Genomic DNA, 14278 nt, shown 5'->3' with positions numbered 1-14278 from the left:
ATTGTGTGATTTGATCAAGAGTTGATTGAATGAAGGCTGGTTGGATGCTCATGTGTGGCGGCACATATGATGGAACCACCATAGGTGGTGGCATCAATGGCACTTCATGTTGCGCAAGGTTTGATTGAGTATGGGCTTGTTTTTAAGGCCCATAATTAGGCCCATGACTAATTAAAATATTTAATTAGGAGTTTTAATCACACAATTAAATTTTGATTAAAATATGAATTTTTAAATTTTTTTGAAAGTGATTCAAATCTGAATTTTTAAATTTGTTTGAATATGATTCAAATCTAAATTTTTAAATTTATTTGAATCATATTCAAATATGGATTTTTAAGTTGAATATGAGATATTCAATTTAATTTAAGTATGTATATTTTATTTAATTATTAAATAGTGATACGCATGATGGATGATCATGGACAATAAAAGACCAATGTGATTGGATTTATTTCTTTTATGTTTCTTTGGGTTGTAAATTAATTAATTTATTTTAATTTATTTTGGTGGCATGTATTATAAAGGTTGTAATATTTTTTGGGTTGTAATTTCATTTATTTGGTTCTTGTAATTTCACCTTGGTATGTCAAGGATTATTATGTAATTGGATTGCAAGAAGATCAAGGAGGTCAAGAGCATTGGTGGGACCAGTGGTAGGAATTCAAGATCAAGTGTTGATTATGTACTCCTTCAGCAACTCTTGTAATATGAATGAATGAAATGCACCTAGGAATGCTCTGATTCAATTCTTGGTGGCTCAGAATTGAATCCCTTAGAAAGTCCATGATCATACCATATTTATTGTTTATCCATGTATGCATGAGATGTATGGGAATGTATGCAAGTATATGATATATGCATGCTAAATGGATAATATGCAAAGTGAGACCATAATAGTAATTAGGCCGACCACAAAATCTTCCAAACAAATGATTAAGTTAGAAATGGTATAATTAAAGTAATTATAACATGGACCCTCCATTGAGGCAATTATTTTAAGAAATTTTAAATACTTGCATATGATGCAATTAATTTAAGAGATTTTCTTGAGAATAATTGTTAAGCATGAGATGTTGTAAATATGTAAATGGTTTGGTGGCCAATAATGGATGTGCTTGAGGACATTAAAATTATTTGCATGTTTACTAGCTCAATGGAATCAACTTAACTAATGCAAGATAAATCATTAATGGATGTGCCTGAGATTTTGAGCATTAGGGGCTAGGTAAAAGGATTGAACCTCACATGAGATGTGATGGGCAAGGAGTTGCTCTCTTATAGTTTATTGTAATTCCAATAATTGATGTGCCTGAGGATGATCAATAAGATTATAAGAATTCAATCTCCCACTGGAAATCCATGCAACTAGGATTTCCATTTTCTACTTTGGAAGTGTAGGATTCGCTAAGTTAGTGGGAGGACCAATTTGATTAAAAGACCATAATCATTTTGGTTAAATACATGATACAATTACTAATTAATCTGGTTATTTTTTGCAGTTGATTTTCTGATAATAATGAGCACACCACAACCATCACCATCCAATATCCTTGCGAGCATACTTGATCACAATAGATTGACAGGACCTAATCTTTCTGATTGGCTAAGAAATTTAAAATTTGTCCTGAACCTTGAACATATAAAATATGTTCTAGACTCAAATGTTCCTGGTCCCTTAACTCCAGAGGCCACTCAAGAGGAACATGAAACTTTGGACAAGTGGAAGGAGCATGATATGAGAGCCAAGTGTTACATGCTTGCTTCTATGAGTAATGAGTTACAGAAGCAGCATGAGAACATGCAGAGTGTGAGTGAAATCCTCCTTCACCTACACGAGTTATATGGTGAACATAGCAGGAATGCCAGGTATGAGATATCTAGGTAGCTATTTCGCATGAGGATGTTTAAGGGACAGAATGTTGGGGATCATGTCCAAACGATGATTCAGCTGATTGAGCAGCTGGAACATCTTGACTTTAACATGGATTTCCAACTGCAAATGGATTTGATCCTTCAGTCCCTTCCTGAGTCATTTGGGAATTTTGTGACAAATTTTCATATGACTAAACAGGAATACACCTTGGTTGGTTTACTCAACATGCTGGTTATTGCCCAAAAGAATATGCCGGGCAATAAAGGAAAAGAGGTAGCTTTGATTGCATCTTCTTCTGCTGGAAAGTCTAACAATAAGAAGGGTAATATAAGAAAAAGAAACCTCAAATTCCTGGTCCTTCCAAGAAGATAGCTAAACAGAAAGGGAAGACTAAAGCTGATGGAGGTAAAGGAAAGTGTTTCCACTGCCAGTAAAATGGGCACTGGAAAAGGAACTGCCCAAGGTATCTTGCTTCACTGAAGGATAAGAAGGATACACCTTCGAAAAGTATGTCCATATCTTGTTATTCTGATGGTACTCATAGTTTATCTACAGCTTGGATTTTAGATACTGGTGCCAGTTCTCACATTACTTATGATATGCAAGAACTAACAAACAGTACCAGCTTGCATTCTCGAGATGTTAGACTCCGGATTAGCGATGGCTCAACTGTTGAAGCTTTAGCCTTAGGATCTAAATCTTTTTACTTGTCTAGATATGTTTTGTGTTTGAATAATATCTTATATGTACCTGATGCTTTTAAGAACATCATTTCGATATCTAGTTTGACTAGAGATGGTTATGAATTTCAGTTCACAGATGATGTTTGTAATATTTATTTTGGAAATAAATATGTTGGCTCAGGTTATATGCATGATGGTCTTTATTATTTGGATAATAATGACAAACACAAATTGAATGCAAGTAATCTAAATGAATGCAATGCTATGGTGAAAATCAAATCAAGTACAAAATATATTTGGCACTTAAAATAGGTCATGTTGTAGAAGTTAGGATTGCAAAACTAGAGAAAATGGGGATTCTATCCTCATTGGGTTCTGAACCTACTTCAACTTGTGAATCCTGCCTTCAAGGTAAAATGACCAGATCACCCTTTGTTGGACAAGGGCTAAGAGTTGAAAATATTTTGAAGCTAATACATAGTGATGTATGCGGCCCATTTAAAGAAATGGCTAGAAGCGGTTTTCATTATTTTATTACCTTTACTGATGATAAATCAAGGTTTGAGTATTTATATTTAATGAAATAGAAACATGAATCCTTTGAAAAGTTCAAAGAATTTAAATCTAAAGTTGAAAATCAAACAGGGAAAGGTATTAAAGCTCTTCGATCAGATCGTGGAGGTGAATACTTAAATACTGAATTTGATGAATACTTGAAAGAGCATGGCATTGTTTCCCAGTTGACTCCTCTAGGAACACCACATCTGAATGGTGTATCTGAAAGGAGAAATCGTACCCTATTGGATATGGTACGTAGTATGATGAGCTATACTGATATGCCAATCTCCTTTTGGGGATTTGCATTAGAATCAGCTTTGCATATTCTGAATAGGATTCCATCAAAATCAGTATCTTCCACACCTTATGAGATATGGCATGGAAGAAAATGAAGTCTTAAGCATGTTAAGATTTGGGGTTGTCCAGCTTATATAAAAAATTTAAACACTGATAAATTGGAAACCAGATCAGAAAAGGGTCGATTTGTTGGATATCCAAAAGAGAGTTTTGGATATTATTTTTATTTGCCTACATCACAAAATATTGTGGTAAGTAGAGATGCCATATTTCTTGAACAACAGTTTGTTTAAGAAGGAGGCAAAGGAAGGCAAATAGAGTTAGAGTTGGAGAATTCTGACCAACTAACATATCAGATGGATATAGATCCATCTAGTCATCCTACACCTATTGATGAAACATCTACAGCTGTTCCTCATAGATTAACCAGGGTATTTCACCCACCAGTGAGATTTGGTTTCCTTCATGAAAAAGAGCAAGAGTTGTCTACTCATGAAGAAGTAGATCATGGAGATGATTCACTTACCTATGAAGAAGTTATATCAGATATAGACTCTTTAAAATGGATTGATGCTATGAAATCCGAGAATGATTCCATGTATAAGAATCAAGTTTGGGATCTTGTTGACCCACCTGAAGGTATTGTACCTATAGGGAACAAATGGGTTTTCAAAAGAAAATTGGTTCTGATGGAAAGATATAGACCTATAAAGCAAGGCTAGTAGCGAAAGTGTTTCGCTAAAGGCAAGGAATCGACTATCAGGAGACTTTCTCGCCTGTTGCCATGCTTAAATCAATTAGGATTCTATTAGCAATAGCTGCATACTATGATTATGAGATTTGGCAGATGGATGTCAAAACAGCTTTTCTCAATGGATACATTAAAGAAAACATTTTCATGGAACAGCCTAGGGGTTTTGAATCCCAAGATGGTTCCAAAGTATGCAAGCTAAAGCGATCCATTTATGGGTTAAAACAAGCTTCGAGGAGTTGGAACATCTATTTTGATGAAGCCATTAATTCATTTGGTTTTATCAAAAATGAAGATGAACCATGTGTATATAAGAAGGTTAGTGATAGTGCTGTCACTTTCCCTATCTTATATGTGGATGACATTTTGTTAATGGATAATGACACAGGTATGTTGACAACTGTGAAGATATGGTTGTCAAATACATTTTCCATGAAAGACTTAGGGGAGGCAACCTATATTCTTGGGATTTGCATCTATAGAGATAGAGCGAAAAGAATAATTAGTTTATTCCAAATACTTGGAAAAGGTGTTAAAGAGGTTTAACATGCTTGATTCCAAGAGAGGATTGTTACCAGTGAGACATGGTATCTACCTTTCTAAAGAGATGTCTCCAAAAACACCTGAAGAAAGAGATAAAATGGTCAGGATTCCATATGCTTCGGCTATTGGAAGTTTGATGTATGCAATGTTATGTAATAGGTCGGATATAGTATATGCTCTGTTAGTTTGACTAGCAGGTATCAATCCAATCTAGGTTTGGAACACTGGATAGCTGTCAAGAATATCCTTAAGTACTTGAGAAGAACTAAGGATTTATTCTTGATATATGGAGGTGGTGACTTGCAATTAGATGGTTATACTGATTCTGATTTCCAATCAGATATCGATGATAGAAATTCTACCTCTGGGTATGTGTTCATTTGTAATGGAGGTGCAGTTAGTTGGAAGAGTTCCAAATAGAGTACGACTATAGATTCCACTACCAAGGCTGAGTATATTGCTGCATCAGATGCTGCAAATGAACCTGTTTGGATAAAGAATTTCGTGACAGAACTTGCAGTAGTTCCTTCCATTGAGTCAGCAATTGCACTCCACTGTGACAACAATGGAGCAGTCATACAGGCTAAGGAACCCCGGTCTCACCAGAAATCCAAACACATAGAAAGGCGCTACCACATTATCAGAGAGATAGTTGGGCGAGGCGATATAGCCATGCAGAAAATAGCATCAGCTGAAAATCTAGCTGATCCATTCACTAAGCCTATGTCACAAGTTCAATTAGACCGACATCTTTAGAAGATGGGTCTAAGATATTGTAATAAATGGCTCTAGTGCTAGTGGGAGATTGTTAGTAGTATGTCCTAGAGCATATCATTTAGTATGTATCTTGTACATGTTTTATTAATAAAAGGCATTTTCACTTTTCCATGTACATAATATATTTATATGTAATAGAAAAGGTCCATTGATATTTTGTTAGAAATTTTATTCTTAAGTTGTTAAGAATATGAGTGCCAGTATTTCTAGCACAAAATATTATAAATTGGTTCATAATCGAGAATACTTCACAATAAGGACATGACTTGTCCAGAAAGATTGTAATCATGTTTGTTCCCAAGTTATTTATATTAGATGTAAATAAGATGGAATAGTGAGTCTCATGCCATATAACAAATATGATAGGCACTTATACATGATAAGTAGGCCGAACCAGTGACACTTATGATAAACACATGGAGTTTACTCTTGTTAATGTATTGTCATAAATCATATCAGTGCATATAATATTTAGACCTGAGATAGCACAGTTATCTTGTATATAGCTGGTTTGAGTTTGATACTGCTTTCATACTTGTACTGTGTATGGGTATATGGGCATGTGTTGGCTTCTACTAGTTATATATGGAGGTAGGTATTGACCAAGATGGAATTTGTTACCCTAAGTAAATAGGGATAAAATCCTATGTTCATTTAATTGTTTTTGATGTTTCAAGTTCCATGCCAGGATAGATAGATTTAATCAGAAAAGAGTTTCTGATGAGAAAATCTTTTTAATCAAGAATTGGAATTAAAAGAGAACATAATATTCATAGTAAATGGAGTTTGACATAAACCATGACTCCAGCTCAAATTGGGATTTTATAACAGAGAGATTCTAGTGCATGGTAACATATGATTAAAGGTTCATTTAAAATATTCCTTATTACTAATTGGGTAGCCATGGCATGCTATGCTAGGTGTTAACCATGATCTATGAGGTGCATAAAATGATTTAGAAAAATCCTTTATGGTAAGAAAGAGTTCTAGTGATATTAAGAGTTAATATCATATCTCATTGCCAATTAGTGATGAGCCTAGTGAGTTACACACATACACAAGTAATCACCAAGTTAAATGTGATTTAATTAATTAGTTAAAGAGTTTAATTGATTAATTAAATAGGTTTAGCTTGTAATAAAATTGCAAAGTCCCTAGCATGGCTTAAAACCAAATCTAGGTTATTGGATGTATAGTATAAATTAAATTTATATTTAAAGTATTTAAATATGAATTTAATTATGAGAAATTAATTAATAGAGATTAATTAATTAATTTATATTTGATAAAAATTGATTAGAAGAAGAGAAATAATTATTTTGGGTTCAGAACTCAAAATTAAGACATAAGGGTAATTTGGTCATTTCACAGGGCGACATGTGGCACCATGAAAAGGTGACACATGGCACTACACATAAGCTTGCCATTTGTCTTCCAATCATGTAAGATGGTCAAAGTCAAGATTAATTCTAGTATTGAGGTATTAGATTATCAATCATCTAATCCAATTATGGCACTACACATAAGTTCCTCTTAATTAAGGATGAAAAGATTATCAATCTTCTAACAACAATCCAATTTATGTAGTAATATGCTGATAGGACTCATTGGAGACATCATCATCATCATCCTCAAGTAATGGTAATTGATCTAATTCTTTTCTGCTCATCATCATGAATCCTCTAATTTCATTTTGTGTTGAATTAGCATCCCATTTTCTTGATGTTTCTATGTAATCCTCATTCCAAAAACTGTTGTGCTTAGGAGGTAGATGGTTTTGAGATCTTTCCAAATTCTCCAACTCCAATACAACATCTGGCATTGTTGGTCGTCTCTTCCCATTTAATCTTAAGCATTCTTTTGCAAGGTTGGCAACTACAATCAACTCCCTTTCTTCTCCCTCAGCCAAAACTTGAGGGTCAACAACATCATAGAGACGATTCTCTTCTATAGCTGACATGAACTCAGCAGCTAAACCCCTCTCTCCTTCTATAATAGTACTGGGAATTGGCTTTTGCCTCGTCAGAAGCTCAACAAGAACTACCCCATAACTATACACATCACTTTTGTCTGTATACTGGTTTGATTGAAAATATTCAGGATCCAAGTATCCAAAGGTACCTTGAACTAAAGTGGTCAAGTGAGTCTTTTCACCTGGAACTGATCTTGAAATCCCAAAATCTGATACCTTTGCTCTAAGTTTTTCATCCAATAGAATGTTGCTAGACTTGATATCTCGATGATAAATTGGTATAGAAGCAGAAGAATGCATGTAGGCTAACGCCATAGCAACTTCTCTAGCAATCCTTAAGCGATCAGACCATCGAAGAGGAAGAAATTCTTCCTCTGAATGATCATGGAGGTGACTCCATAGTGTGCCGTTGGAAATAAATTCATATACTATAAGAGGAACTTGGGTTTCTAAACAACAGCCTAATAGTTTGACCACATGCTTGTGATTAATCTGAGAAAGAATCACAAGTTCATTTATGAAGTGCACAGTTTGGCTTTGATCTTGATCCATCTTTCCTGATTTTTTCACAGCTACAACAGTTCCATCTGTTAGCATTCCTTTGTAAACAGTGCCCTGTCCTCCTCGCCCTAGAATTCGGTTCTCATTGTATGAGTCGGTGGCTTTCTCCAATTCTTCTGCAGTGAAAATCCTTGCCCTGTCAAGTTTCCCTTCATTACTTGAAGAGATTTGCTGTTCTAATAGCAAGCCACCATTTTTCTTAAAAATTATCTTTCTACATCTAATTTGACGCTTTTTCCTCATATATTTGTGCAGAACGTAGAATGCAACAAATAACAATATCAATCCAAAGCCTGAGCTTATACCTGTATTCATTTCATAAAAAGAGAGATCATTAAGAAGAAACAAAATAATATTAATATACGGTTAATCAATGAATTTTGCTTAGTTATACTTGACTCTTTTCCATAACTATAAGATTAAAACTCATTTGATTATTAGATTGCCAATATGTGGCATCAATTTGCAATAGACCTACCTAATACACTGGTTCCCTATATGCCTTAGTTAACATCCAACATACCACTATTTTGGAAAAAAAAAAAAACAAAAAAAATCAACCAACACACACTCGCCGATGAGATACTCCAATTTAGATTTTTCTTATCTAGACCTAACTTATTATGGACTCAAAATGCAAGATATGTGATAGGACATACCTGTTAAATACATAGATCCAATATATTTATGTCTTGGGTCCATAATGAACTAGGTCTAGGTAAGAATTTCCCCTCCAATTTTATCATGGAAAAAACTTATTTAGACCTATTAAAGATATAAATGTGTGGATTTCATCTGGGGAAAATTATTATTAGTCCTTGCGTTTTAACGAAATTAACCACTTAGTTCCTATATTTTAAAAAATACACTTTTTAATCTTTGTATTTTGCTTCTGTTAAATTCTTTAGTTCTTCTGTCAAATCTTCCATTAGCCAATATTAAACATATTATTATTTAATCCCTCTATTTTATTAAAACTAATTAGTTAGCCTTTGTATTTTGAAAAACACATTAATTAGTCCCTGTAATTTGTTCTTTTAACTTTTTAGTCCCTTCGATTATTTTTTATATCCAAACTATCCTATTAACCCCTTCACCTTTATTTCTTACTTTCTCTTATTTCTCTCTCCCCATATTTCTTTCCTTTTGCATCCACATCCTTCTCCCCCTTATTTTCTCTCTACTTTTCGTCTTTTGATATAAAATGGTATAAATTGTCTGCACAAAAAAGTTAATCAGTTCCTTTATATCTCCAAGTAATCAAAGCGATAATTCAAGAAAATTATTTTCTAATAGAGAAAATACAAAAATGATATACAGGGAATTAAATGAAAATATTTGACCAATTTAAAAAAACACAAATTCAGATTTATTCTTCACATAGAAAAATTTCCATATTTATAAAAAAACGTTTTTCTAAATAGAGAACCAACTAATTAATTTTATTAAAAATAGAAGGATTAAATTATATTATTCTTTAAAATATATGGATTAATTAATTAGTTTCACTAAAGTAAATAGATTAAATAATAGTTTAATTAACATTAAAATTTATTGACTAATGAAAAATTTAATAGATGTACTAACTAGTTTAATTGACGCAAAATAAAGAAATTAAATAGTGTATTTTTTAATATATAGGACCAATAATTAGACTCGTTAAGGAATTAAAAAATAATTTTCTCTTTCATTTATTTTATATATGAGACCCACCATATATATTTTGTCTTGAATCCACTAATCACCGGGTTTAGGTAAAATTTTCCTTATCGTGGATCAACCATGACAACTCTAACTTATTACTCCTAGTAGTTGATGGTAATTATAAGTCCATCTTACCAGCAGCCAGGGTGGCTATGCGAATTCCTTTGCAACTCAGTTTACCATCTCCGTGCATGAATGGTGGGCAACGACAAGCGTAATTTCCCTCTGTGTTGGTACAAGACCCATCACATGGATAAATTTGCGGAGAAAGACACTCATTAATATCTGAAAATATATCACAAGCTTAAATATTAGGTTATCAAATTGATAGGTTAAATTATTATATAATATATTTAAATTATAAATCTAAAGCCTAATTATAAAAATAAATCCTCAATCAGGCGATTTTGTTTATCCAGTTTCTCTCTTTACTACCATTAAGTTTTATTACTATTTTATAATTAATAACTGTCAAAATGAAACTTAGAAGGTGTTATTAGTAATGGAGATGCATTCTTGGGAGTGGTTGTGCGTCAATCAAGAAATAAAATTAAAACTTTAATTGACAAATAAATACAATTGCAATAACTTTTGATAATTATGATAAAATTGAAAAAACACAAAAATATTTTACCTTTTTATCATTAGTCTTTTACTAAAAATGGTAGTATAATATAAACATACTCAAACCAATGCTCTGGCAGAAGAGAAACATACCTTCACACCCTTGAAGATAAGGGTTCCCTTGGAACCCTTCTTTGCATACGCAACGATATCCAGAGTTATAGTCAATGCATAAAGTGTTAAGGCCACAAGCATAGAGAGATGACTCTGTACTAGCAGCTACACATGTCTTGTTGTCTATGACCCAGTCAACCACTACATGCGTTTTGATGGTAGTGTTTGCTGGGTGATGATTGAGATTGGTTTTTAAAATGCTACCCAAACTTGGATCTAGGTGATCAATCAACAAGGCATAGTTGCAAATGCTGCTCAACTTCTTACTATAATTTGACATACTCCCAATTCCGATTTCAAAACTTTGAAGTCCATCTGGAATTGAGGTTTGGCAACATCCAACTCCAGAGCAAGAATTAACATCCTTCGCTGTGTTCATTGCTCCATCACAAAATGAGGTACAACTGATTCTAGTAGCACGATCACTATTTAACTCTGAAATAAGAGCTAAAGTATCACAACCAAGACCCACAAGCTTGTTTCGTGTGTATGAAAACGTGAAGAGGTTGTGTGACCCTAATGTGATAATGTTACCATGGGAAGAAACCAGCTCGCCATAGCTATAACAGTCATATCCTGATTCTACACTAATGATCATTGCAGCTTCATCTTGAAAGAATTTGAGAATGGGTATATTACCCAGATATAGATATGCAAAACCACTAGTATTGTTGCAGTGGAGTAAAAAGTCGGAGCTAAATGCACAATTTGGATCACCAATCCCGAAAGGGTAAGGAACACTCACATTCCCACATATATTGGGGCAGTTAGGTTTTGCAATCGCTAGACTAGCAGTTGCTTTATTTGTTGAAAAACATGAAATTAAAGTTACAAGAGCCATTGTGGCCCATGGCATCAACATTCTTTGTAGCATCTTTATTAGCATTCATTGCAGCTTCTTTCATTTGTCATATCCTTGCCTGAAATAGAGTATATAGGAAACATCAAAAGCGTATGCATGACTATCGTATTAGTGTGGAATTGATAATGTACATCTCATTTTAGATAAGGTCCCGCTTATATTAGATGTATTCTAATTTTTAATATAGTGCAATTTTCCAACATAAAGTAAAAAAAAAAATTAAATTAAAAAAAATCTCTGAATTATCATCACTAATTTTTTAATCTACTGGGTAAACTAATGAGAGTAAAACCCCAGTTTGTCTCAACAACTGATTAAAATGGATCATTAAACCTTTCTTTTCCTTTATTTTCTTTAAGCTAAACAATGAAAATTATACATTTATCTAATTTTCTTCCACAACCATTTCAGCAATAGAAAGATCACCGAATAAAAAATAAATAAAAAACCAGTCAATGAATCAAAAAAGTACAATTTCACTGATACCAGTTAACAAAATCAGATGTAAGAGTTGATCACCATGCTAGTTAAGCTTGAAAACAAGTAAAAGATACTAAATTAATAATAGAAGAGCTTAGAAACAAGAATAAAATGCAAATATAGAAGAGGGAGGAATGGAATTAATAAAAGAACATACTCTAGTCATGTTTAGGCACCTCATCTTCTTATTGCAGAGAAGACAGCAAAAAACCAGGAACCAATTTCAGGAATAAGGAATCATGGGCTTGCTACCTCCCTCTTTGAAAACAAGACTTTCTATGTTCTAATAATAAATTTAGTAATTTTCAATTAGTTAAGTCTGTTTTCTATTTCTCTTGAATGAAAATAAATAATAAATAATAAATAAATAAATATAGGAGTCTTTATTGATACTTTTCTCATTTACCGAAGCCAATGTCTTATCTGTCTAGCTCTTTACTTATCTTCCGCACATTCATGCATGTTAGGTAGACAATAATTTTATTTCGTTGTCATATCTTCCACACATTCATGCATGTTAGGTAGACAATAATTTTATTTCGTTGTCACCGCCAAATTCTACAATTTTTTTTTCTTAGTAATTTTTTTTATAGACAATAAATTTTTATTTATATTTAATTTATCATAATTTTAATATATAAATATATAATATTCATATATTTAATAGATAAATAAATCAATTTCTGACATCATGGCTAGCTACCTCCCTCTTTGCAAACAAAACTTCTTATATTTAATAATAAATTTAATAATTTTCAATTAGTTAAGTCTCTTTTCTCTTGAATGAAAATAAATAAATAAATAAATATACATATGAGTCTTTATTGATAATTTCTCATTTACCAGACCCAAAGTCTTATTTATCTAACTCTTTTGTTATCTTCTACACATTCATGCATGTTAGGTAGACAATAATTTTATTTTCATTGTCACCGTTAAATTGTACACTTTTTTTTTAGTAATTTTTTTATAGACAAAAAAATTTTATTTATATTTAATTTATTATAAATTTAAAACATAAATATAAAGTATTTATATATTTAATAAATAAATTTTATTATATATATTATATTTTAAACTCATAATAAATTAAATTTAAAATAAAAAAAATTCTTAACAAAATACTATTTATCACCCACGTGGCTAGGTACTTCCTGACTGTTCTAACATTTTGACCAGTTAAGCAGATGACTTTTTTATTTTTTGAAACAACAATGGTCAACATTTACATTCTATTGCTCAAATGGGCAAATTACAAATATAAAAATCTAAAACATAAAAAAGGTAAATTGATGCTCAACCTTTTCTAGGAAACACTCAAATTTTATTTGAAAAAGTAGAGATAGAGATAATAAAATTTTGATTTGATTCCTGTTATATGTAAATTATTATTTCAACAAGAAACTTATTCCACATTTCTTACCAAAAATTTTTTATTGGAGTTCATAAATAAATTCTTATTATTGAGCTTGTAGAGAGCTAGCAAAGGGAGGTGGACACTCACGCATAAGATTGAACCGAAAGACTAAATCTAGTGTAAATGGTGGATTTTCCCTCTGTGCATGAGAAATACATGGGGTCCAGTGCAAACCAACTTTTTATTTTTCATTATAATTAAAATTTTATACTTATTTGAAATTTATTATTGACCAATTATTTTTCCTAAACTTAAGCTACAACCTGTACTAACAATTGCAGATATATTTTCTTAACGTTATTAATCTAATTTTCTTTGCTAACTATTATTTGCTTCTCTATTTTCTCAAACTTTAATGTTATAATTAACTTCATAATATAACTTTTAGTTATCTAGGAGACTATTCTGTTCTTCCCTTTTCTTCCTCTCATCTGTTGGGTTTATTATAAGTTCTTTCTTGTTGTTCTTGTATGCCTAGAATTATATTCTAGAGAAGCTTATTAAATCTTGGGGGATTTTTTTTTTTTTTTTGAATTAATTGCTGTGGCGAAATAATCCCTAAGTATAGTGTCTATAACACGTCTCATACTTTTATCTTTATTTCTTTTTTATTGTCCTTATATTTTACAACAATCTTAAGGATCATGGAGTCTTCTTTCGTAAAAAAATTCCTCTGCTGCTACTATTGTTGGTAATTTTGCTAGTACAACTTGTAGCAATGCCTCCTCCCTGGTTGCACTTTATGTTGTGCCCATTCAGAGTTGCCTCTATTGCTCCAGTTTGGAGGGAAAACTTGAACCCTCTACGATCTAAAACAATTGGAGACCAGGGCTCATGCTAATAAGGTGGGAACACGTACAATCATTAGCATTTTATCTAATGATTTGTTTGATGTCTACTGCCCCTATAAAGAAAGCTAAGGAGATATGGGATTCAATGAATCTTAAGTGTACTGCTGACGATATTAGGAAGCGGAAATTTGTTATTAGCAACTACTATAGGGTGGAGATGATAGATGACAATAATATCAAAATGCAGATCAATGAGTATCGAAACTAT

At 32.3% G+C, this 14278-nt stretch overlaps 1 protein-coding gene across 3 annotated transcripts; it reads right to left on the bottom strand.

The window, feature by feature from the left end:
• Positions 1–6928: 6928 nt before the first annotated feature.
• Positions 6929–12158, bottom strand: LOC110663210 (putative wall-associated receptor kinase-like 16). 3 transcript variants are annotated; one of them, XM_021822459.2, is made up of 4 exons: positions 11960–12158; positions 10440–11380; positions 9858–10007; positions 6929–8323 (listed from the first exon to the last, which is right to left on the bottom strand). In XM_021822459.2, exons 2-4 carry the CDS (start codon positions 11344–11346, stop codon positions 7065–7067), a joined length of 2316 nt encoding a protein of 771 aa, XP_021678151.2. In that variant the 5' UTR covers positions 11347–11380; positions 11960–12158; the 3' UTR covers positions 6929–7064. The 3 variants fall into 3 exon arrangements, with proteins under 3 accessions (XP_021678151.2, XP_021678152.2, XP_057985173.1); XM_021822460.2 differs by having other exon boundaries at positions 10440–10895; positions 11960–12155; XM_058129190.1 differs by having other exon boundaries at positions 10440–12157.
• Between the last annotated feature and the right edge of the window lie 2120 nt (positions 12159–14278).

Source organism: Hevea brasiliensis, chromosome 10 (assembly GCF_030052815.1).
Source record: "Hevea brasiliensis isolate MT/VB/25A 57/8 chromosome 10, ASM3005281v1, whole genome shotgun sequence".
Classification (NCBI taxonomy): Eukaryota; Viridiplantae; Streptophyta; class Magnoliopsida; order Malpighiales; family Euphorbiaceae; genus Hevea; species Hevea brasiliensis.
This window is presented reverse-complemented; position numbering and strand designations above follow the sequence as displayed.